The sequence below is a fragment of the Grammomys surdaster genome, unplaced genomic scaffold, assembly GCF_004785775.1.
Source record: "Grammomys surdaster isolate TR1022 unplaced genomic scaffold, NIH_TR_1.0 724, whole genome shotgun sequence".
NCBI classification, from domain to species: domain Eukaryota; kingdom Metazoa; phylum Chordata; class Mammalia; order Rodentia; family Muridae; genus Grammomys; species Grammomys surdaster.
Window position 1 is genome coordinate 639,827 of NW_021605143.1, and position 25,531 is coordinate 665,357.

A 25,531-nucleotide genomic window follows, 5' to 3' on the forward strand; every position below is an offset into this window, starting at 1 on the left:
GACCATGCTAGAGGAAACAAGAACTCATCGCAACAGCGTTTGTTTAAATAAACTGAGATAATAACATCTCTAAGTCCCTATAAGCTCCACCTTTCTGCACAGCTGCGAATAGCTCTGTGGACTGTTAGTGGCCAGGGTCACAGCTGAGGAATGGGCACAGCCGCACTGTCCTGGTCTCCAGTTCTGCCATCAGTCTTACTCCCTACGGACCATTGCAATCACTCCATTCTCATGCCTATGTTCTGACATTTGCACATTGAAAACTCATCCTCTGGTTTGCTCTCCTGCATGTATTCAACATCTAATGTAAAGTGAGCTTTCTTGGGCCCCTTAAGTATAACCCACCCCTCTGATTAGCACAGGGCAACTAACACCACCAAACCAGCTGTCCATGTGATTTTCTGGAAGACAACATTTTAGTTTGTGCGCATATATCTGTGCACGCTAACAATCATTAAAGCCAAGTGAGAAAAGGCATCAAAAGAGAAGGCCTTTCTAACAAGACACGGGAGGCATCCCCTTGTATCGTCTGACTTGGGTAGTATATCGCCCAAGCAGGAAGGAACAGGGGGTCTCAGGAGATTTCAGAACTAGCTGATACGCAGTCACCTAGCACTGTCTGCTGTTCTGATGGTGTGAGGCCAGGGGCCACAGAGCATGGGCACAGGGGTTGGGGTGAGGGGGAAAGCTTTGCTATCAGACAGAGGCTGCCAGTCCTCCTGGGACTGGGCTGAGAACAACAAGGTGCAATGAGAGGAATCAGAGTACAAAGAAAAGCGTCTCTTCTCCCAGGGTCACGCCGAATTCTGCTCCGCCCCAGTCCCAAGCCTGCCACCCTGTCTTTAAGTCCCTCCTTGGCTGTTTCCTCAGTGACTGCCCCCCCCCCAAGGCCACAGGCCTCATCTGGTTGCTGCCTCTACCCAGCACTCTGCCTGCTGCAGCCTGAGCTTTTCAGTGGGTCTCTGGGTTATAATTCCCCTTCTTTGCACCTGGTGATTCTCCCTATAAATCCAACAGCCCAGAAAGCCGCCCCGAGTGCTACAGGTAAGCCAGGCCAGATGAGGGAGCCAGTGTTAACATGTTCTGCAGCGGCACGGCACGTAGTTGGGGCTAATATTAATGTGATGAGGCAGCTTAGTGCGACTCCCCTGCACACGGGGCAGGTGCAAGGGAGAGCGTGGAGGATCAAGTCAGCGTCTGCGTCACAGAGCTCGTGTCTGAATGATCTTTCCACCGTGTGATCAGTTCTAGCATGCTTTAACCGTTTCCATTGGCATGCAGAAGGATCAGCTACTCTTAGTGTCTTACCCTCATCCCTTCAAATCGTGATAAGGCTCTTAAAGGTCTCAAAGCTCTTAAGGTCCTAAGGGACTTTATGGCACCTAGTTCCGAGTAGCCCAGGGCATTAGCTATAAGGCTGACTAAAGAGACCTACACAAAACAGAAGAGGAAAAAAAAAAACAAGAAAAAAAAAAGAAAAGAAAAAGAAAAGAGAGGTTCCAGAGTGTTAGAGTAAACCCCTAGCACTGATTTAACAGACGGGGGGCCCCCCAGCAGCAGAAGTGGGTACCACCGGCTGCCTACTTCAGCCTACTTCAACTTGACTCAAACGACCTGGAAGGAAAGGTGGTTGAGAGAGGCGGAAGAAAAACACAAAGGGAAGAGAAAAGGAGGGAGGGATGGCGGCAGAACACACACGCAGGTTGGAGAGGGAAGAGGCTAAGGGGATGGGAGAGGAGGAGGTCCCGTTGGAAGGAGAGGAGCCTGAAGAGGTGACAAGAACCTTACCCTCGCCCTTTACAGTCTGCAGCTCCCAGAAGCTCCCATTAAATTAAGCCAGACAAACTTAATGGTACCTATGGAAAAGAATACAGATAAATACACACACTCCACACCAGCTGCCCTCCTCAGCTCAGACACCGTGATGTTTCTGACAGGGACAAGCTCTCTTATCCTGGTTGACAAGAAACCATTTGAGAATTTAATTAGTCACTACATTGACAAAAGAAACATAGTCAATAAGTACCACCAGTGACTGTCCCTCCCAAGAACCTCCTTGACATGATTCTGGCCCCATAATCCTCACTCTCACTGTCAAATGATAACTTCCGCCTTGTAAGCCCAACCACCACCCTCCATGGCCGTAGAACCCTTTGTGGCAGTTGGAACCGCATCTGAACTTCTTGATTCCCTTTCTTTCCTCCAGAATACTCCAACGTACTGCCTCTGCCAGGGTAGCTCAATCTCCCATTACTCTTTTCCTTAGCATAATGACTAGAAGAACCCCTGGGGGAGGGTCCTTTCCATTTGCAGACAGAGAATGGTCAGTGCCAGTGGTAGCTCTGAGGCTAGGATGACACCCATACCGCTGACCTGAGCCAATGCTCAGTCTACTTGGGCAGACTGTGGAGACCTGTCTGCGGCACACAGATGACAGGCAGTATCCCAACAGATAGGTCATCAATGTCTGTAAGCCTAGACTTGGGACGAGACTTTCCTGTTCCCCAAGAGCAAACTTACCTTGCTCCTACTAATATCATGATGACTTTTAACAAGGGATACTAGCCACAGTGGATACAAGCCTGTTTGGGCTTGACTTGCACAGGAGATGGGGCTCCTTAGGGCCACTTGGCCTGAGCATACCTTTACCCAGACATATCTGGGAATGTCTACTTGGGGCTCTTCACAGATGCCTTTCTTTCGTATCGCAGTCTATTCTATTCACACGGGATTGTGGGATGGGCTAAGATCTTCCTTCTTACAGGAGCTTGTAAGTCTTTCACTGATGTCTCAAAGCCAAGGGCAGAGAGGAAAGATGTCTCTCGTGTCATCTTGGTTTCATCTGCTGTTCTTTGATCTCTCACTTAGACTAGGTCTGAATTCAGTGTCTGCACTGCACGTGTTCAACACACACAGATACCTTTTTTGCATGTTTTATAGTTAGAGATTAAACCCAGGCCTTGTGCTCAGTGTTTTATTGCTGAGTTATATCCATAGACATTAAAACAAACAAACACAGATGAACAAACACTGGCTGTCCTTGAACTTGCCCTGTAGATCAGGCTTGCCTTGAACTCAGAGATCCACTTGCCTCTGCCTTACCAGTACTGGAATTATAGGCTACCACACTTGGCTAAAAAAAAGATAAAAATAAAAATAATTTTTTTTTAAAGAAGAAGATATTTATAATTGGGTACCAGGGTTAAAATGGGTAGAAGTAGACGGCCAATGATGTAGGCTTATAGAATTCAATTTTGAAACAGGATGCAAACCGACTTAAACTCATAACCCATCAGCTTCTGTGTCTTCTGTGGAATTGAGTCTTAGGCAATGTTCAAAGCCAGGGAAGATCACAGCCTCCAGGCTCTCAGTGTCTGTAAATCTACACTCAAGTCAAAGGTCTCAAAACCCGTATGTAGAACAAGGCAGCCAACTGTTATTTCCCTTTATTTCTAATGACTAATAAAAAGTTACATGAGATACCTCTTGTACACCACTAGTAGAGCAAGCCAACAATTTTCTTTAATTAAAAATTATTTTTAAATTGTGTGTTTGTATGCGTGTGGGTGCATGCAGGTGAGGCTGGAGGTGTCATGATATCCCTTTGGAGCTGGAATCACATGGGTGGTGGAAACTGAACACACGTCCTCAGAGGCAGCAGTACACACTTTTAATTGCTGAGCCATCTCTCCCACCTCCAAGCCAACTCTTAACACCAAGCAGTTTAGAACTACCTGGTTCTCAGCGAAGTCTTAATGGGAACATCGGCCGGTAAGGTAAATTATGCCATTTCAACCAGGTTCCCAGTTCAGAGTCCTAACCCTAACCCTAACCCTAACCCTAACCCTAACCCTAACCCTAACCACTATGAAGCCTTGGCAGGTACAGACTGCAAAAACCAAAACTCTGAGTGTCCTGAGACCCCACACAAAGGAGGACCCTGGCTCTGCGGGGTGGCAACCTTGCTAACAGCAGTGTAGTGGGAGGAAGGGTAGATGAGGCCCAGAAGTCAAATAAGAGACTGGCCTTAAAACCACCAAGAGATGGCCTGCTCAGCTGCTCAACTGAGCCAAGATCTACCAAGTGAGGTCAGCAAGGCTCTCCTCTGGACTGTCTCTCAGTAGCTTATGGCTACTTCTTACACACTTCTGGGTCTCCAGGTTAAACCCTTACTGGACATAATGAGAAAATTTGGTCAAGTGTACAAAGGGATCAAACCTAAAAGAAAAAAAAAAGAATTAAAGAGACAAAGTTCAACCACGCAGGCACAAAAGGAAGTGGACACTGGGTGACTTCTCCACAGAGGGAATGTGTCAGCAGGTCGAGGTCAGTCTGAGGTGTCGGCACCTGCACGTTCCCATTCCTGAACACAACTGCTAGCTAACCCCTACAAGCAATGGGAAAGATTGTGAAAGTATTTCACAGGGCACAAACACCAATGTAGGCAGAGACCTGAGGAGAAAAGAAAATGCCTGTTTGGGAATTCACATGGCTTACTAATAGAGAGAACTGATCTAAGACGTTGTCTGAATATCCTCGTGGCTCCATGACAGTACTGTCTGCAGCAGCTTTAAGAGACAACAAGGAAAAATGAATCTGTATCAGGGCAACAGACATGGTGGGCGATGAACTCATTCTGACAGGAAGTCACCAGTGGATGAGATGGAGAGTGATGCAGATGTGCTAGGACCTACAACTACAGGCTCTACACTGCCCAGAGAACTAGGCTCACTCCTCCGATGGACAACACACATTCTTGGCAGCCCCAGCTGTCTGGGTACCGGTCAATGCCTATTTTTCACCCACAATTTAAAAGTGTCAATCTATGGACCCATCATTACAGAGTAAGGGTACCCCTACACAGCATGACTCCGTGTATGGGTTTCTGTAGCAGGATATTTTTCCTGCTACATTTGCTATAAAGCTTGGTCATTGGGCAGTATGAAAGTTAGGTGGAGTGAGGAAGGGGAGGAGAGAGGAGGTGGCAGAGGAGGAGAGAAGATGGCTGTGAATGTGCGCTTGTCTCTGTAAGTCTAAGGTAGTTATAATATCTAGGTTAGATAATTGGGCAACGATTCTAATTGTGAGAGCATCTTGTTAACTGAGCATTTCCAAATATATAAATCTATTGGATAATCTTTAAGCATTAAGAGTCTTTATTCTACCTGGTACAGCGGGCATAGTGGAATTGGCAGAGCCAGCTACCACACTGGTGTCTCGTGTGTGCCAGGGCCTGCACATCTAGCTAGCCAGAGCCCCAGTCAGAGCCGAGGAGCAGCGGGAACATGGAGGCTGCCCGGGAACAAGCTGGATCGGGCGCTGTTTTCTAAATATTACCTGTAACAGGTTTCATCTCCTAGGCTCTGAGAGAGAAGCAGCTGTGTTTGATACTCTTTATATTGCCCATAACACAGCATGTTTTGTGTATCATGGATATTCAATAAATATCAGACACGTGGATAACCAGACAGAGGTAAGCGGTCAAACAGTGTAATTCCTGTGAGAACCCTGTTCCCACACGCTGGGTTACCTTGGCATAGAGCTAGGTTACAGCTGCTGTAGAAGCTGGTACAAGCTCCCCCAGAGCCGGGGCCATACTGCCCTGTCCTCCTGGGATTCCATACTAACTAAGGCAGTTCTGTACAGAGTACAGTACTCAGTTCATGTTGATGACCAGCGACTGGCATAGAGCAGTCTTCAGAGCCAACGTGGGACCTGCAGCAGTGTAACAATCCAGCACCTTCCAAAAGCTAGAGGAACTGATTATAGTCAACTAGCACATGCCCATCTTACTGCTGAGTAAGTGGTGGCCTGGGTTCAGGTGCATGTGACGTGCCTGACTGTGTCCTTGAACCTGAGGTTGCTCAGCCCAGAGAGGAAGTGGTTCAGGTTGGGGTTGACCACAGAAGAAAGGGAAGCGTTGTCCCAGATTACAGTTCTTGGGCAGCCAGACTGTGGTAGAGGACCTATCTGTCTGTGTCCTCGGTATTAGGTCTGAGAGACGAGGGGCTTGTGTGGGCATCTTTCTGAGCCCAGGTGCCCCGAGAGTTACTGTGCATGTCCCCTTCTCTAGGAAGAGAGACAGCTTAGCTCCAGGTGTCAGCCCATATGCTTCCCCTCAGCTGGAATCCGTATCTGCTTAAGTGTCTAGGCCTGTTAACTGCAAGGTCCGCCCCCTTTCCCTGGAGTTTGTCAACCTGACTACACCTGGAGTTAAAACCCAAAACACGGAGGGCACACCTGTGAGGGGTTTCTGCTTGATTTGAAGGGAAGGCTCACTTCTAATATGGACCTTTAAGGTGGAAAAGGCACACCTTGCATCCAGATCTTTTGAGGTGGGAAGACTGTCCTCTAATCTGGGCCATGCCTTGTGCTGGGAGCCTAGATAAGGACATAGAAGAAGGAAGATTTACTCTTGGCCTCCTTGTTCTCAATTCACTAGCAAGTCTATTCCTTCCCTGGCATCAGAGCCTGGTTCTTTGGGATTCTGGGGGGACACTGAAGACCAGTTGAGATGTCCAGCCTTGTGGAAAGGACAATGACTGAATGGATTCTTGGAACTTCTGTTCATAGGCAGCCATTGTTAGACTGGCTGGACCATAGCCTGTAAGTCATTCAAATAAATTCTATGTCTGTCTGTCTGTCATCTGCTGCCTGTCTGTCTGCCTATAATCACTCTGTAAGTTCTGTCAGTCTAGACAACTCTGACAAATACACCTAGCTTCCTGCAATAGGAGAGGACAAGACAATGTCAGCTCCTGGAAGCACTCACTCACCACAGAGGTCGAAGAGAACTTGGGAAGGGCATGTGTTTAAGAAGAAGTCATTGCTGGTGCAGTCCTGAAAGATCTCCCAACTGATCTGTCCTAGATTCCATAGGAATTCCACAGGCAAATCACCACACAGCTCACAAAGCTTCTTGGAAACATGCCCACCCAGGCTCCAGCCTCTAGGTCCTTCATCCCAGGCCCCAGATGAATTCTCCACAGCCTTGGTCCTGTGAGTCTCACACACCCTTTCTTTAAATGAAGCAAGAGAGAAGTTTTAGTTACTGCAGAAAGTGGAAGATAATCACGCTTAGTTACTGCTGGTGGGGTGAGAATCAGTTGCTGCTGCTTCCAACCTGAAAACACAACAAGGGAGCTTGAGGTCAGGAAGCCGTGGACAGGGTCATACAGCCTGGAGGACAAAAGTTTGCATTTGGTGATCACGGCAGAAATGGCCATATCTCAGGTCCTTCTTCCCAGGAGAAGTGACTTGACTGGCACACCTGGGAAGTATCCATGCCATGGACAGGAGCAACGGACCCTGCCCCCAATCCCTCCACCCTACCTCATCCCCAGACCCCACCTCATTCCCACAACCCACTTTATCCACACACCCCGCCTCACGCCCACACCTGCTTCATCTCAGAATCCCATCTCATAGTATCAGAAAGGGGATGTCCTGCTGTCGTAGAGCAAGAACCTTCCACTGTCCAGGCTAAAGACAGGGGTCTTTATGAATCTAAGTAAGCCAGGCCCAGTGGTAAGAAGGACAGAACAGGCTCTGGGGCAATGCAGGGTCTTCAGAGGTCCTGATCTCAAATAAGAACTAACTGTCATAACAGGACCTTCACCTGAGCCTGCAGGTGTACACCCATGGCTAAGCTAGCCCCAGCTCCTACTACAAAGGGCAAGGGATAGATAACTGGACACCTACAGCCACAATGAGGAAGTCCAACCAGCACCAGGCGTTGGTGAAGAACTTGACAAAGCCGTAGGCTGTCCATTTGAGCAGCATCTCCAGGATGAAGATGTAGGTGAAGACCTTGTCCGCATACTCCAGGATGGTCCGGATGGTCTTCCTCTGCTCAATGTAGATGTCCTCAAAGGCCTGAAAGAGATGCGGCAGCTGCTGGATCAGGGGAACGTGCCAGCATCGCAGCTCCGAACGAGAGCTGCCCGCCGTCGTCGGGTTCCTGCTCCTCCACTCTGCCCCCGGCTCCCCCTCCTTGCTTATTTAGTCAGTGATGCTGGAGATTGAACCCAGGGTTTGGTGTATGAGTCCAGGAAAGCGTTTTATTGAGAAATAATTTACATTCCATATTTGAATGTCTAATTCAATGGCTTTTAGGATATTACATATCCATCTATAAATGTACAGCATTTTAGTTCACCAGGAGAACGTACACAACCTCTAGCTGTCACCATCTGGCCCCTCATCCTGTTGGTCCTCAGTACACTCATCTGCCCTTTTTGGGCATTTCATACAGGTAAGATGGCCCAGTACATCAGTTTTCTTTGTGCCTGGCTGCTTCCTCTTTTTTTTATTATTTTCTTTTTTTTTTTTTAAGATTTATTTATTTTATTTATATGAGTACACTGTAGCTGTCTTCAGACATACCAGAAGAATGCATTGGATCCCATTACGGATGGTTGTGAGCCACCATGTGGTTGCTGGGAATTGAACTCAGGACCTCTAGAAGAGCAATCAGTGCTCTTAACCGCTGAGCCATCTCTCCAGCCCCCTATTATTTTCTTTTTAATCACATGTCTCTGTGTGTGTTTGTGTAAGGGTATGTATGCAGGAGTGCGGGTGACCACAGAGGCCATGTTGAATCGCCTGTAGCTGGTGATACAGGAAGTTGTGGTCTGCCTGATATGAGTGCTGGCAACCAAACTCAAGTCCTCTGGAAGAGCGGCGTGTATTCTTAACAGCTGAGCCACCTCCAGCCCCGAAGCCTGGCTTCTCAAAGTTCTCAGTCTCTCTCCACACTGCCGTGTGTGTGTGTGTGTGTGTGTGTGTGTGTGTGTGTGTACACGATTCACTCTTTATGGAGGAACATGACTCTGAGGTATGGACACACCACATTTTGTTTACTTATCATTACCTGATGTACACTTCAGCTGTTTCTACTTCTAAGCTAGTATGAATAATTCTGCTATGTGCGTTTGTGTTTTATTGGCAATGTATTTCCAATCGAACTTGCTGCTAGGTCCTTAACACTGGAGAACTAGGAACTGTTTCCCAAGGTTTCCACAGGACTTCACACTAATTGGTAGGGTGTGAGTATTCCAGTTGCTCACATCCCTGCCCATGGTTTATCAGACTTGACAAGACCCTTTCTGTTAGCTTCTCCATGCCATAGATATGAGTGGAGGGCCCCAGGGGTGGGAGAGTCTTCGGGGTAGAAACACATAGTTCTATTCTTTCTCTATGGGTCTCATGAAGGAGGTAGGCCCTCCTATTGCTCAATGCTGGACTAGGTAGTTGTGGTGCTCAGAGGAAGCGTGATGGTTACACCTGTGATTGGGAGAGTAGAAAGGCACGCCTGTAGGTGTGTCAGTGAGAGTGGTTCCGGGGGAAACCAAAAGGATGGCTGATAGGTTCAAACTCTGACTGGCTTCCTGGGAGATGGTAGAGCTTCACGTTCAGTTGGATGGAACAGCACTGAGCTGGAAGGTGCTACTTTGCCCGTGTCCTTGCTTCCTGTCCACCATGAGGTAAACTATGTCCCCTCCACATGCCCCTGCTGCCATGCGTGGCCTTCTACCTCCATAGTCTCAGAAACAAGGAGCCAAAGGGCCAACACTGAAGCTTCTGGGAGGAGGGGCCACGGTAAGGTTCTCTGTCAGACATTTTGTCACAGAGACGGGAAAAGTGCCCCGCAGGAGGAGATGCCTGGGATGAGGGAAGCGCCCAGAAGGTGGAGAGCAGCCCCCTGCCAGCACCCGCTTTGAATGGTCCCAGAGGGGAGAACAGGCCCTTTACAGCCGTGTCTCCCAAAATGGATGGTGGGGGATGGAGCTCACTGGCAGCAGGCTTAACCAGCATGTGCAGGGCCCTGGTATGGATTCCCAGCATCACAAAAAAAGAAGAAAAGTGCACAGATGTCAGCTGTGCCATCTCCATGCACGAATGAACAGGGCAGACATAAGTCATGGGACCTGAGACCCTTCTCATGGACTTGGCTTAAGCATCTTTATTTAAAGAAAACCAGCAACAGCTTCAACTTAAGGCAGAGCTCTGGTTATAAATCTATTCTGTAAGTGAAACTGAGAAGCCAAGAGCGGTCCCGTCGCCGGGTGCTCTCCCCTTGAGGCTCACAACTGTATTCTATGCTTTCCTTGTATGTTGTGGCTACGGCTCCCCTCCGGCCAGCCAGCCTTCCCTCATTCCTCCCCTCCCTCCCATTCTTTTCTCTCTTTGAAACAGGGTCTTGCTATGTGGCCCTGGCTGTCCTAGACCTCATTTTGTAGACCAGGCTTGTCTATAACTCAGAGATCCACTTGCCTTTGTTTCCTGGGTGCTGGATAAAGACGTGTACTACCGGGTACACGTCTATTAACTGTACAGGGTCTTATTGTACTGAGTCAGTATTTACTAATTTTGGTCTTTGATGATGAACGGAAATTGCTACAGAAAGCATAAAACCTTTGGGCCCTCACTACTTTACTCTGTGTGTGGAGACAGGGAAAGGAAGCGGAGGCTGAGGGCACTCTGACTTGGAGAATGGCAGTGATGAACACCACCCCATTCTCCTAGTCTGCTAGGGACCATGTCACCCTTACCCTGGGGCCTCCACCGTACCTTGGGAAGTCTTCGTGTGACAGGTGACCCAGGATAGGGGGGACAGCCCGGTTCCCCATCTAGTAGATAGGTGTTTACCCTGTCATCATTTGGGCCCCCTGCTTTAATCCTGAGGTCTTCTTCACAAAGCTTCCTCTTGGACCTCACTAGCTTCTCCTTGGGCTAGTACTACCACACACTTGCCCTGCTCAGCGTCTCTCAAGTACTCTGTGACAACCCGGCTGAGCATGGGGGCAAATGCCAAGATAATGAGCCCATGAGAGGAGGCGTCTGTGCTCGGCTCTGCATGGCTACCTGCTGCTGAGCACTGAGACCAGAGCAGACCTGGATCTCTGAACACTAGCTATGTGGTGGGTTTTCCAGGGTGTGGGTGAGTGGAGGGCTCCACCCTACCTACCTCGGGGAACGGAAATGAAGAGCTAGCAGTCTGGATGTGGAGAGGGACACTCATCTCAGGAAGCTGCCTGGGGTAGGGCAAAGCTGGCAGTGACAGGTTTGTCTTCATCCCCATGCAAAGAGCATTGAAGGTTTCGGGGGTCATCTTAAGGTCAGATGTGAAGAAGGGTGGATTCTAGACTCAGAGCGCTTGAACAAATTCCTGTTCTTGGGACATCCGACTATCCGTCCATTCGTCCATTCGAAGACGCTGGGCAGAAACTTCACCCAGCCTCTGCTCAGTGTTTCTTTGTACCCTTCCCCCACCAGCCGCTTTTCCTTCTCCCCTGACTCTCACCAGGGCGCCACTGCTGAGCAGAATCATGAAGATGATGAAGGTCTCAAACCAATTGTGCTCCACAATGAGGAAGCAGGTTTTCCGCAGGATCCACCACGACTTGCCTAGTCCTTCCTCGATGTTGACCTGGCAGCACTTGAACCGCTGGACGCAACCTGGCACCAATGGGAGAGTCAGGTCAGACTGGACGCTTTATGATGACCGGTCCCTTTCCAGGCTCCCACTCCACAGTAGGGAGGGTAGCAGCTGAACATGGTTGAGAACTGCTGAGGCTATGCTGCAAGGGTAATAAAAAGGCAAGACCTCTGGAATCAGGAAGATCTCTACAAGGAAGCTGTGAGAGGCCGGGAGGCACAGCGCCCTGCGGAGGCCTTTCCAATGGTAATCTGGGGGCCAGTGTCAAGAGAAGACAGGCATGGAAAACTAGAGACTGGGAACTTGTACGCCAGAACCGAGTAAGGGAAATGATTTTTAAGACGCAATAAAAACAAAACAAAACAAAACAAAACAAAAAACTGCACCAAGACGGTGCCCAACCACAGTGCCTCCAAAATGGCGCCCAGCCATAGTGGCTCCAGCCCGGGCAGCCATGAATGAATAATAGCACACGGTTCATGCCCAGCCCGTCCCTGCCCCTTTCACCCTCTGTGAAGCAGGCATCTGGATCCAAGTATTCCTCAGGCTGCTCCACGGGGACTTCTTCTACCTCAGGCTTGATGTCGATGGTACTTCCTTCTGAGGAGCTGGTATCGTCCAGTTTCTAGACACAAAGGAAGAGGATGGTCAGGGAGCTGCGCAGGAGGATCACGGCCCTGGATCACATGACCTCTGCTAGGGGTCAGGTATAGACAGACGCTAATCACTGGGGCAGGTGGCTGGATTAAGGGCAGGGACAAACTAAAGGGTGGACTGCAGCATCCATGCGACTAACTCTGAATAGCCCAGGGAGCTCTGTCCCCAGGGAAGACCTAGTGTGACCCTGGGGCACTGGAATGGCTCTCAAAGTGGCTACTGTAGATCTCTCCCTTAAGCCCACGGCTAAGCCAGTCTTTGGGGCCGAGAGTGCTCGCACACAACATGGGAGGTTTTCTTGATTGGGACCTTACATCTTTGCTGCCTTCGGGGTCTGATTCGCTGCTAACATCCTCTGTGTTGAGGTTCTCGAAATCAGACTCGCCCACGGCAATGGGGACCCGGACGGTCAGGTTTGGGTTGTTGATGAAGGACATGTGGTCCTCGTCGATGATGTACTTCTCCACGCTGCTGCCGATGCCACTGGTGGTTCCGTTCCCGTTCTTCTGGAAGTCGCCGTTCCGGTGGATATCCACGCCGGTGTGGTTGGCGATGCAGTTGGCCTTCTTATCATACAGCTCATCTAAAGGTTTCACTTCATCCGCCTCCCGTTGTTTGAAGTGTGCCTGCATGAAGGCGTGCACCTTCAGTTTGGTCCAGGCCACGCCCTTCTTGATCCGGATCACAGAGATCTGCAGGTTGTTCATTTCCCCGTCATCGTCTGTAGCCGCCAGGTTGTCTGCGCTGAAGGAGCTCAGAAGCAAGGCCAGAAATAGGTTCAGCACCTACAGCAGCAGCAGCAGCAGCAGAAAAAGGAGCAAATGTGGAATTGTCTTAGGAAGTTATCCTCTCTCCTCAGTGTTACAAATCGGAAGCCAACAGAGTCACATAGACTGCAAAGGGTTTCTGTGCTGTGTTGGCTCCTGTCATAGTTCATTTTATTCATTTTTTTTGTGTGTGTGTGCAAAAGATGGACTTCCTGGCCTTGTGCATGCTAACGTGCTAAGTGTTTAGTCTTTTGTTTTCACTGAAGGAGTTTTGCACTTTTCCTGGCCCTTCTCTACTTTTCCCTTTGTTTGATGATGCGTGAAATATATTAATTTTCTTATGACAAGAAGCAAAGGCTGTATTCACTTTGAAAGAAAATTATCCAAAAATAAGACTAAAAAATGCCTATATGGAAGACTGGCTATCTGGACCAGATGAGTGCACAGGGTTGTGCGTTTGTGACAGCAGACGTCTCAAAGGGCCTGAGTTAGAAAAATAAAATTAGGTTTCCAGAACCATACTTTCATAAACAAACCAAGAAGGCAAAACTTAAATATGTATGCCACCCTCCCTCAAGGATGTATTCTGGAGCTTCGGGGACACTTTAATGGCAGATCACGTGCACAGCATGTGCAAGGCCCTGTAACATATTAACAACTAGGCAAAAAAAGATGTGAGTTATCTCTGCTTTCCTAATGTTTACAAAAATTCCTTGGCTAGGAGCAGGGGCAGAGCCTGCAAACTGGCTACATGTAAAGCTAAGGCAGGACCACCAGGGTCAGGACTTCAGTGTCTACTGCAGAGCCAGACGCCAAGCCATGAAATGTGAGCTTTGTTTAAATTCCCCGTTTTACCGTGTTGGATAACACACGCTACTGTTCTGGTCTCATTACGTAGCCCAAACTGGCCTTAAACTCATGGTCCCGATGCCTCAGCTCCTGAGTGCTGGCATTACAGGTGTGAAACCACCCAGCTTGCTAACTGCTGTTAAATGAAGGGGTATAAATGATGATCAAGATCTCAAGGAATCATTGCTGTTAGCTACATCAGAAGGCTGGGGCAGAGACAGAGATGGGCTGATACAGTCTGAACCAACTGGATATTTGGTAACACACATATCTCCTCTGCCTAACCTGAAGAGACTCTGATCTGGTGCAGGGCCTGGCTCTGCCTTTTTTTTTTTTTTTAAACTGAATGAACCTTGTGTGGCTATTTTTTACTGAATGAACCTTGTGTGGCTATGACTTTTAACTGAGTGAACCTTGTGTAACTATGATTTTTTACTGAATGAACCTTGTGTGGCTATGATGCAGGTAGTTCTGTGATCATACTAGAAATGCGAAGATGCAGCCAAGAGACGCTGTGAGGAAGACTGTGGGTACAGGACCATGTGAAGAAAGAGATATAAAGGCAGATGCTGACCACACAAAAGGAGTGGAGGAAGGACCTGGACTTGGGGGAGGCATGTGGAGAGTGTCAGGATTTTTTATTATGGGAAAGCCATGGCTGGCCTCAAGGAATGTGTCCAGTGCAAGGAAGCTTCTTACAGAAGAACTGGGAGAACTGATTGATGAGAGTTTATAGGGGGTGTGTGAGCCACACTATAGGGACTGTGTGAGCTGCTCTATAGGGATTGTGTGAGCCACTTTATAGGGGTTGTGTGAGCCACTTTCCCTGCTATAGGGAGCACAAGTCACCCAGTGAACACATGGAAACATCTGCAGACATTTTTGGCCATTGAAAATTGGCAGACACTACTAGTAGCTGGTGGGCAGAGACTGGGGATGGTATTACAAGTTCAACAATGCACGTGGAGGAGGCCACAATAAACAAATATATACCCTGGGATTTCAACATTGCCAAGGTGAACAGATGCTGATTTTTCTAGAAAAAGGTAACTTGTAATTGGAAGGACAGACAGAAAAAACCCCTCAAGTCTATCAGCTGTGCATGACCTGAGTCCATGGGGGAATCACTTAACCTTACTGTGGTTTGTTCTTTCGATCATGACCTTGGGTTACCAAGTTATAGAGTGCCACGACTCAGTAGAGACTCTGGTAATGAACAGTTTGTGCCTTACAGCAGATCTGAGCCAAGAAAGAGTTCACCAGAGAAGGTGGTGGGGAAGCCAAGGGGGATGGGGTGACGATGTTGGTACTAACCACCAGGTTGCCAATCACCATGACCATCATGAAGACGATGAGGCACATGGCCTGGCCGGCCACCTCCATGCAGTCCCACATGGTCTCGATCCACTCCCCACACAGCACACGGAAGACGATGAGGAAGGAGTGGAAGAAGTCATGCATGTGCCATCGAGGGAGCTTGCAGTCCTGGTTGATCTTACAGACACACTCCTTGTAGCTCTTTCCAAAGAGCTGCATGCCCACCACGGCGAAGATGAAGACAATGATGGCCAGTACCAGGGTCAGGTTGCCCAGGGCGCCAACGGAGTTCCCAATGATCTTGATTAGCATGTTTAGGGTGGGCCAGGACTTGGCCAATTTGAAGACTCGGAGCTAAGGAGAAAAACAATTAAAAAAAAAAAAAGAAAAGAAAGTGATAATCCGCTATCTTACCCCATTGCTGAAATAAAAAAAAAAAAACAACATGCAGAATTAGAAAGATTGGTTTAGATTTATTTATCATCCTTAGGAAATTCTCAGAACTTCCTGATCGTGTCTCAGACTATAAGTGATTAAACTGAGTTATGGATAAGAGAAAACTGATGAATCTCAGAAATCGAATGAAAAGTTTAAGTCCAGGACCCAAGGACCCACCCCTAGATCTTTACATCATTGAGTCAGAACACAGCCATTTCTGATTCGACTCTCAAAGAGACGAACTAGCAAGGGGCGTGCAATATGTAGGAGAATTGTTACCTCAGAAAACACACATTAGAAAATGCTAAGGATTTCCTTTTTCCTGGCAACAACTAACCAATGGCTGATATGAAAGTGTGAGATGTTCAGAATAATTTGGGGCAAGGAGAGGCAGTACCATATGTGGGAAACATCTGTGGAAGGGGCAACCGATGTTAATAATTCAGAAAACATAGATTCTGGTGTCTGTCAATCATAACTATTTATATTCTGTAATAATCACAAGGTCCTGGCAAGCAGGTTGGGAATTATGATGCACAAAGCCAGGGTGTGTTGGCCAATGGAATTACAACATTTCCACCATGAAATATCAGTGTCAGGTGCCACAGGTTACATAGACACTTTGGTAGATGTCAACGGCAGTAATTTGTGCTGACTGGAGATGTAGCTCTAATCTGACAGCTCTGAGAGTCACCAGGCACCATTCTGGACCACTCCGTTTTCCCTGCCTGGCTTCCGAGTTATTCAAAAGATTAGTTTTCAGCCTTCGTCTCTCACTTAACCCTTTCTCTTGTAACTGAGATAAAACTAGTTCTTAAAAAGTCAACTATATGGGGGGTGATGGTGGTGGAAAGATGGCTCAGGAGTTCAGAGCATAGGACCCCAGTTCAATTCCCATCACCTACTTGGCAGCTTACAACCACCTGTTATTCTAGTTCCAAAGGACACTATGCCCTCTTATGGTCTCCTCAGGGACTGCATGCAGTGCACAGACATCCAGGCAAAACACCAATATGCAAGTAAAACATATAAATCTCAAAACAAACAAACAAAAAAAATCAACTGTGGACTAGATCATAACCAGCCATTTCAGTGAGGTGCCCCGCATGTAATGTTGGTCCTGTGAGCGCTAGTCAGTTCTTTCCTCAGGAAGCTGACTGTCTCTGTGAGAAACTTGCAGCTGTTGTCCTGACTCAGAGGATAGTTCATTCAGAGGCTCCAGGTATTGCTCAGACCTGTGTTTACAGTGGCTTCTCCAGAATTACCAACTTTAACATTTCCTTATACAAATATGTTAATAAAACGACACTAACCACTAATAACATGGAAAATGAAGTCAATGTTCGATGACTAATTTCAATATAACTTAATAAGACACTATCTTACTTTCAATTTCTGGAAGAGGTTACCACACTGAAGAAATGAAGAACACCATCTTTAAACACAGAGATTCTCTTTACTTTGGGAGAAACAACCTGAGGAGCCAATCAAATGACCTTAGAAGGCCCTGGGAAGCCTTCGTCTTCTCAAGTCATCACTATTTTCTAAGGGACCTCTAAGAACTAGCTTATTGACTTCAAACCCTAACTTTTACACATTCTTACAATTAGCGGAAAAGGTTTCAAGATTTTAGTGGAGAGGTCAACTAATTGGCCAACCGCAGTGAGGCAGGAGACGCCCTAAGTTATCTTTTTTTTTAAAAAAAGATTTATTTATTTTATTTACTGTAGCTGTCTTCAGACACACCATAAGAGGGCACTGGATCCCATTACAGATGGTTATGAGCCTTCGTGTGGTTGCTGGGAATTGAACTCAGGACCTCTGGAAGAACAGTCAGTGCTCCTGCTGAGCTATCTCTCCAGCCCAACCTAAGTCATCTTATACAAAGTGCTGTCTAGTAGTTGTAAGACGGAAACACGCAGAGAAATTGGAGGAATCTGGAATACCAGTCGGAAAGACCGCAGTACTGAGAGCCCCTCCACGTCTGCGAGACCCAGCTCCATTAAGCTGAGGGAGACAATAAATCCGTCAAAAATGTTCCAGCCTTCTTGGAAATAGTAGTACGGATCCATGGCTATGAGCTTCAGGAACATCTCTGCCGTGAAGATCCCAGTGAACACCTGAAGGGGTGGAGGCAGGAGGTAAGCAGGGGGCACCAGAAGGAACACACCTCATCACCTCTTTCAATACAACATACCCAGGAATCAAGAGCCAACTTTGGCCTCCGTGATGCAGAATCAACACCTAGACGTCCCGTGGGCGCCCCATGTTGATACAGGGCAGGCTCCTTTTCGTGTGAGTGAAGTTCTCAGCCCCAGCACTTCCATCTGTGTCTCGAGAACCACTCAGCTCATGGTGGGTGGGTAGCACGCGATTAGAAATAATCTAAGCAATATGAACAAAAACGCTACCGCCTTTTAAAGGTGGGCGGGCATTTAAAGGTGGGCAGGCATTTAAAGGTGGGCGGGCATTTAAAGGTGGGCAGGCATTTAAAGGTGGGCGGGCATTTAAAGGTGGGCGGTCTAATTTTATGGGGGAGTAATTATAATCACCAACAATGTATCTGTATTTCAGAGCAGCTAGAGAGGACGCTGATGGTTACTGCAAAGAAAGGTAAGTGTTGGAGGTGTCGGATTTGCTAATTGCTCTGAACTAATCACTGTACCGTGTGCACATGTTTTGAAATAATAGCCGCGCCCTATAAACACACACAAGTATACATCAATTAAAAGGAAGTAACACTTGTAAAATAATTGCTCACAATATATTCTATCACTTTGATATATATTGCTATTACATATTACCAGACCTAGTCATATGATACAGTTTAAGTGATAAAAGCAATCACATATTGTCCAAAGTGTACAAAACCACTCTACCTGCTTTGCATATAATTACCATTTTCTATGATCTGTTTTTCAGTTTTTAAACATATATATATGTATATATACACATACATATATATCTCATAATACAGAATATCTCAGGCCTAATTTCCCAGCTATTGCAAGTCTATCTCAGCTGTTGCATAGTCTTCCTGATCCATTCTGTTGCCTGTTACTGCTCTACTGAATGAAATTTTCTCAAGGAAATCCCTCACTGTGGAACACTTGGTGCCTCCTTCTGACCTCTCAGTGTAATAGCCAATTCATCTGTGGCATGTTGTATGCAAGAACTACTCCCTTCTTCTCCTCTTCTTATGCCCCACAGAGCACTGTGCATTTCCTGAGGCTGTCCCTATCCCACAGGCCTTAGGAAAGTAACATGTTGAAATAATATCAAATTATAGAACAAGGCGGGATACCCACAATACCTCAGTGTGGGTTACCTACAATACCTCAGAGCAGAATACCCACAATACTCAGGGCAGGTTATCCATAATACCTCAGGGCAGGATACCCACAATACCTCAGGGCAGGATACCCACAATACCCCAGGGCAGGTTACCCACAATACCTCAGGGCAGGTTACCCACAATACCTCAGGGCAGGTTACCCACAATACCTCAGGGCAGGTTACCCACAATACCTCAGGGCAGGTTACCCACACATGACTCTTACTGATATTTATTTATTTATTTATTTATTTATTTATTTATTTATTTATAGCCATGAATGTCCTAGAAGTCTCTTGGTAGACCAGACTAGCCTTGAACTTGGAGATCTACCTGTTTCTGCTTCCCAAGTGCTAGGATTAAAGGTGTGCACCACCGCTTATTAGGATTATTATGTTTTTACAGAGAACTTTTTATACAACAGTATTTTAATCCACGGGGAGGGGCCGGTTCCGGCTCTTGGGGCTAAGCAGGGTTCCCAGCATCAGAAGTCAGTTCTCAAGAAGGAATGAGACCATCACGCAGATGAACAGCACGGCTATCAGCCAGGGGGCGGGGCTTCTAACCACTATGGCGGGGGCTACTAGAGGTGGGCTATGATCTGCAGTGGATAGCTACACTACAGTGGCAGCCAGGCCCAAGCAGGATGGGAACGCATCTACACTGAAGAGTGAAGTGGGGCTGGCAGCGAAGAGGAGCTCAATTGGGGCAAAGACAGCATGTCGGCAGGGAGGACCTGAGTGAGGGAGAGCTCCCCTGAAGCGGAAGCCCTGTGTAAGGTAGGGAAGATGCTCCCAAAGAGAAGTAGCCCATTCTGAGAGCACAGGACGGAGAGGATGTGGTCTGGTTTGAGCCAGGAGGAAGTGAGTGTCTGGGTAGTGATACACAGACCGGTGGCACAGCGTAGGACTCAGGGTCTAAGTGGGGCGAGGAGGACTTCCATGCTAGAGAAAGCCTATGGCGTGCGGGGGCGTGAGACATGTGTCCAGGTGGGCTCGAATGACTCTTCGAGAGTCAAGCAGGACATGCATGCAGGTGTGTAGGGCGACCTGTCCAGGCTGTCAGTCTTGGAAGTATGAGGGACTTTCAATATGGAAGGCAGTGCTCGGGATGCTAACGGGCTGGCGGTACCACACGTGTGCTGAAGCACCCAGCATCGGGTACTAGAGCTCGAGCCTGGGTCCCAACCATCAGAACCCAGCAATTCCTCGTTTTTGTACTAAAGAAGGAAAACATAACCCAAAGTCATGACCTCTTGATGTTTTAAAACTTCATACTTCTATCTTCTAAATAATATAATTAAATTTATGACTTAACATTACAAGAAACTTGGCAGGGATCAGCTAATAGCAGAAACTGGAAGATGGCCCAAAAGTTGGATCGGAGGGGAAAGCAGTTTGGAATTCAATGTTCCCCATAAATAACAGCATATGGGAGGTAAGATCCCACAGTGCAGGCAGTGTTCGGTGCTCTGTGCATCACAGAAACCCCTTCTTTTAGGGGGCTGTTACCTAAGGTGGCAGGGAAAGAGGGGTTCTAAGCAGCACGGGGATGAGCACGAGAAACAGACGAGGGGTTCTCCAAAACCAACTCAGAAGTCCTGTCGTGGGTGCTGAACCAACCCACTGTCCTGTCTCCCACTCTGCTACTAGAGCTGACTTCCTGCCAACAGCTCTAAGAGGCGTCTTCAGAGTTCTGCAGAGAAGACGCAGCTGAAGGTTCGTGGCCGCTAGCAGAAGTGCGGGCGCCAGGGCATGTGGACACCCTTGACCCCAAGTAACTATCACCTCCTAGTTAACTAAATTCTAGCTTCCCCCACCAGGAAAAGCCCCACAGCAAAACCACATTCAAGTCATTCCATCAGAGACCCTGCTGTCTTACCAGGTTTCCTACGGTCAAGACGTGTTCGAATTGTGGTGTCATGGGGTGGTGCTCCATTGCCATAAATAATGTATTCAGAACAATGCAAATGGTTATGGCTAAGTCTACGAAAGGGTCCATGACGATCAAGTTCACGATCTCCTTCAGTTTTATCCAGTAGGGGTGACACTCCCAGATGAGGAAAGTGTTGGCAAACTTATACCAGCAGGGTGGGCACTTTCTCTGAGACTCTTCCAGCTCTGGAGTGAGCAAAGAACAAAGAGAGCTCTCATTAGGGAGCAGTCCTTGGGTCGTGACCCCCTGCGAGGGTGAACGACCTTTTCACAGGGGTTGCCTAAGACCAGCGGAAAACACAGGTATTTACATTATGATTCATAACAGTAGCAAAATTACAGTTATGAAGTAGCAATGAAAATAATTTTATGGTTGGGGGGTCACCACAACATGAGAAACTGTATTAAAGTGTTGCAGCCTTAGGAAGGGTGAGAACCACTGGTACAGAGAAAACAGAATACAAAGTATCTTCCTCTGGCAGGTGGTTGTCTTTATTAAATCTGTGAATAAAGGGAGCTTGTTTGCTGTCCCCTCAGATTTCCTTCACATTAAGATAAAAGGAAAAAGTCCCTTCCCTATAATACCAGGCTAGATACTTGCTATTAATAGTGGGACCACGAAAAAGGTAAAGCCACTTTTCAGGCGGGGCAGTGGTAAGAATGAAACAAACTGGGGGCTGGGAAAGACAGCTCAGTCAGTAAACTACTTACTGTGCAAGCGTGGGGCCCTGAGTTCAGATCCCCAGGAGCTTGCCTAGCTGCCTCACCTCTGGCCTCCATGTGCATGTGCACAAATGTATACCTGCACACACATGCACACACATGCACATGCATACACACATGCACACATATGCACACACACACACACACACACACACACACACAGAATTAAACAAGCTAAAATATATCTACCAAGTGCCTCAGAATTTAGAAGATAGTGGGTGCTCTGGAGAGTGTACCTGGCAGAAATGTCCTCTCCATCATCAGGAAAGGTATTGACAGACGCCATGCACATGTCTGCTGTTTTCAGAGTACAGGTCAGTGTCCCACCTTCAGTGAGGCTGCAGTTCATAGCTGAGGTAGCTACACAGTGTGCACCCTCTCCTTCTCTCTCTTCCCACCTCCATCTCTCTTTTCCTACTCTTAGTCCTTTCTTCTCTTTCTGTAGTATCTCTCTCCACCCCTCCATACTTTCTTTTGTCCTTCCTTTTTCTTATTCCCATTTCTCTTAAGAGAAGAATCTAGCTTTTCAACTGCCTCATGTGGCCCATACATAAAGGTCAGCCAGAACTGCTCTGGCTGAAGTGAGGGGAGCTTGCAGCTTGGTCCTAGACAAGCTCTCCTTCCTAGGCTCCCTCCCCAGAGCCACAGTGACACTGATACCCTCCTTCAGGCCTGTTCCCAGAACTGTGGGACTCTCAGCGCTGAACAGACACTGACTCACTGGTCTCTCAGATTATTTAGGAAGCCGAAATTAAAAAGATCGCTTAGACAGCTAAGGCAGAGAGCTCCTCAGCTTGTGGCCACACCAACCCTGGTACAAGGCTCAGGAGGTAAGACTCTCCTCAAATTACAGGAAATGAAGCAGTTGGGATTACAAAACTCCAAGCTCCTCATCCAGTGAAGATGTTCTTCAAGAAGCTGAACTTAAAAATCTGCCAAGGGGGATATCCTTAGGACCAGGAACTGAGTCCACAGGACTTCAACCTCCACTGGCACTGATAAAATGAAAATGAAATTCTCCTCAAAGCCAAGCACCCCTGTAAGCCTGGCACACAGACTAATGTATAAATTTGAGGCCAGCCTGGGCTAAATGACTGGGCTAGCTTGGGCTGCATAAGTCTTGATTTATAAAAACAAAACCCACCATCAACCAAATAAGCCAATAAAAGCAAAATACACAAAAGTTTCCAATGCTTCTCCAAGAATGGGATGTCAACCAGTCTGCTTCCCTTTCTCCAGCTGGCTGGCCCATGGCGATGGCTTTATTTTAGGGAGGGGTGGTTTGGGTTGGGTATCTGACTGGCTCCCTAGTTGCTAAGAAAATGGTTGCCTTGGTTTTCAGACTGAAGGGCCCCAGTGAGAGCCACGTGGGAGTCTGCGTGGGAAAAGAAGTCTGTGAAGAGAATTTGCCTCAGCCTCTTTCCCGCAGAACTCCCTCCTTTCCCAAGGTAAATTTAGTTTTCATCCCCGAAAAAGAGAAGCGAAAAGGTTCTCTTATTTCCATAAATTCTTACAGTGCATATTTGGAAATTCGGTTCCGTTCCTTTTTTATCTCCTCCCTTCTCCAAATGTCTGTGGCTTAGCAGTTCTGCTGGGGAAGATGAAGCCCCAACTGTTCGCATCTGAGAGGTGACATGACAGTCACACCTTATGCGGTACTGGGTTCCATGTCTTAGCAGACAGCAAGGGGGTTCTCTACCCTTGGGGCCACCCAGAGGGTTCCTGCAGGCTACCTGTTTCCTATCCCTAGCTACATCCTTGAGCTGGGGAGAGCCCCAGGGAGGTCAGTTCCACGGAGAGCATGATGAGTGTGAGAGACGGAGGAAGTCCTTAGTTCGATCCTTGGTTTCACGGATCCTCGGCGCAATGGAGGCTTGTTAGTTTCCCTTTATTTACTAATTTTTTGAGATGGGGTCTCATGTTGCCTCATGGGCTCATTGGATCTTCCTGCCTCGGCTTCCCTAGTGGCAGGAATGGCAGATACACCTTGTACCTGATGGTTTTACAGGCTCTCCTGTTACTTTCTGGCCAGCCCCTCAGGCCTCCATGGCAAAGCACTGGGTTCAGGGAGTGAGCTGAGCTAAGGGAGCAAGGTGTTGGGTGGATTGCCTACTTTCCCCTGCCTTGCTTCTGGGTATCTTTTGAGTGGCCGCCACACAAGTCAGTCCTGAGAGTACTAGAAGCTGTTTTCAAAGTGTACCCTTGACCCACCAAGACAGTGACTTTGAAGGACCAAAAGGTTTATGGCAAGAGTTCCCCTCGACTCAACAACTTCCAGCAATTTTGGGCTGGGCAGGAAAGAGTTGCCCACTGCCTCAGCACTTCCAGCAGCAGTGACTGCATGGATGCTCGAGGGGCAGCAATGGCCATGGCCACTCCTCCCTAGGGAATTAGAACTGCCTTCTTCTCCACACTCTCCTCCTCAGCTTTACTGCTCTGAGGAACAGTGAGACTGCACTCGTCTGCCTACACTCGACCCAGTGCTGACACAGCCCAGAGCTCATGGCTCTGCTAGCTGGGAATTTGGCAGAGTCTACTGGACAGTGCTGAGTGAGTTTTCAACAGGATACAGTAGGGAGGGGCAGAGATTTTTCTTCTTAAGAACGGGATTCTGGAATTCTCCACTACAGCATCTAAACCTTTAGGTAGGCAGGAGTCTGTCTCTTTGCTTCAAAAGCAATTATTTAAATCTTTGGACTAAAATGACATCAGACCTTTCTAGTTGCAAGTCTTGGAAGCAGGATAATTACTCACTTAATGCTCTCAGTGCAGCAAGCAGTAAACAGAGCCAGGGCTGGGGTTAAAGCCAGTGGCTCTTTGTTAATGTCTTTGATCTGCTCACACTCCTCAGTTGCAGCCATTCACCGCTCTTTGCTTATAGCAGTCCCTGCTCGTCAGCTTCAGTGAAAGGAGTTAAGACAGGTACAGGCCAGGGGGTGTGGTGCTGGGACAGGTACAGGCTATGGGAGCGGTCCAGCCTATCAACAGAGAAGTGCCGGAATAGCCTTCTTCCTTAGGAAACACGATTACAACTATAGCCATCTCTATTCCCTGAGCGATGCTTCTGTTGTATGTGTGTCTATGTGTGAATATGTGTACGTGTGTGTGTGTATGTGTGTCAGTGTGTATGTGTATGAGTGTATGTGAATATGTGTACGTGTGCATGAGTGTGTGTGTGTGTATGTATGTATGTATGTGTGTCTGAATGTGTGAGTGTATGTATGAGTGAGTGTAAGTATGTGTGTATGTGTGAATATGTGTACGTGTGAGTATGTGTGTGTGTCAGTGTGTATGTATACGAGTGTATGTGAATATGTGTATGTGTGCATGATTGTGAGTGTGTGTATGTGTGTGTATGTGTGTGTGTGTGAGTGTGTGTATGTGTGTGTATGTGTGTGTGTGAGTGTGTGAGTGTGTGTATGTGTGTGTATGTGTGTGTGTGTATATGTGTGGCTAGTGGAAAGAAGAGAATGAGTAGAGGAGAAGGGAGGAAGACACAGTCAGCTTTCAAAGTGCAAGTGCCCATGTACATCATATTCAGTCGAAGTCTCTGGAAGTGACCCACACCAATACTCCACTGCTCCAAGCACAGCAAAGCCCAGTTTATAGTGTTGCTGGAGCCTCTCCACTGGCCATCCCTGTGCCAGGCCACTGCAGTGAGCCATCAGTAATCTCTGGGCTGGACAGATCATTCTGTTGTGATGGTGGTGTCCCTGCCAATAATGAATGCATCTGTGGGAGCTTGATTTTCTATCTCAATTGCTACACACACTTGGAAAAAATCTGTCTTGGGCTGTAAGTGCAAAATAAAATTAGCCAGAGCTCTCAAGCTAGTGGTCCTCAGCTTGTAGTTCTTATGGTCTGCTGTAATTTGTCTGAAACTTCAAAGCACATGCCACAAAGCTTGAAGACGCTCTATCAGATGCTGACCTCTACGGGAACTGGAAATCCAGAATCAGACACTGACCTCTGTGGGAACTGAAAACCCAGAGTGAACAGAGGCTGCTCGGGCAGCTCAAAGAAAGTTGTTCAACTTGCTACTCTTAAGCTCAGTAGTATTTCTCACTGTTTG

The 25,531-nt window shown here is 47.6% G+C and overlaps 1 protein-coding gene across 4 annotated transcripts in view; it reads right to left on the reverse strand.

The window, feature by feature from the left end:
• Window positions 1-25,531, reverse strand: part of Scn8a (sodium voltage-gated channel alpha subunit 8) — a 170,679-nt gene that overhangs the window by 15,500 nt on the left and 129,648 nt on the right. For 3 of the 4 annotated variants that reach the window (XM_028782253.1, XM_028782252.1, XM_028782254.1), the window contains 8 exons: window positions 20,684-20,922; window positions 17,415-17,588; window positions 15,028-15,384; window positions 12,412-12,882; window positions 11,948-12,065; window positions 11,306-11,460; window positions 7,702-7,875; window positions 1,309-1,431 (listed from right to left, as the gene is read on the reverse strand). In XM_028782253.1, coding sequence (XP_028638086.1) covers window positions 1,309-1,431; window positions 7,702-7,875; window positions 11,306-11,460; window positions 11,948-12,065; window positions 12,412-12,882; window positions 15,028-15,384; window positions 17,415-17,588; window positions 20,684-20,922 — 1,811 coding nt within the window. The remainder of the gene's footprint in view (window positions 1-1,308; window positions 1,432-7,701; window positions 7,876-11,305; window positions 11,461-11,947; window positions 12,066-12,411; window positions 12,883-15,027; window positions 15,385-17,414; window positions 17,589-20,683; window positions 20,923-25,531) is intronic. The other variant, XM_028782255.1, reaches the window with a different exon arrangement.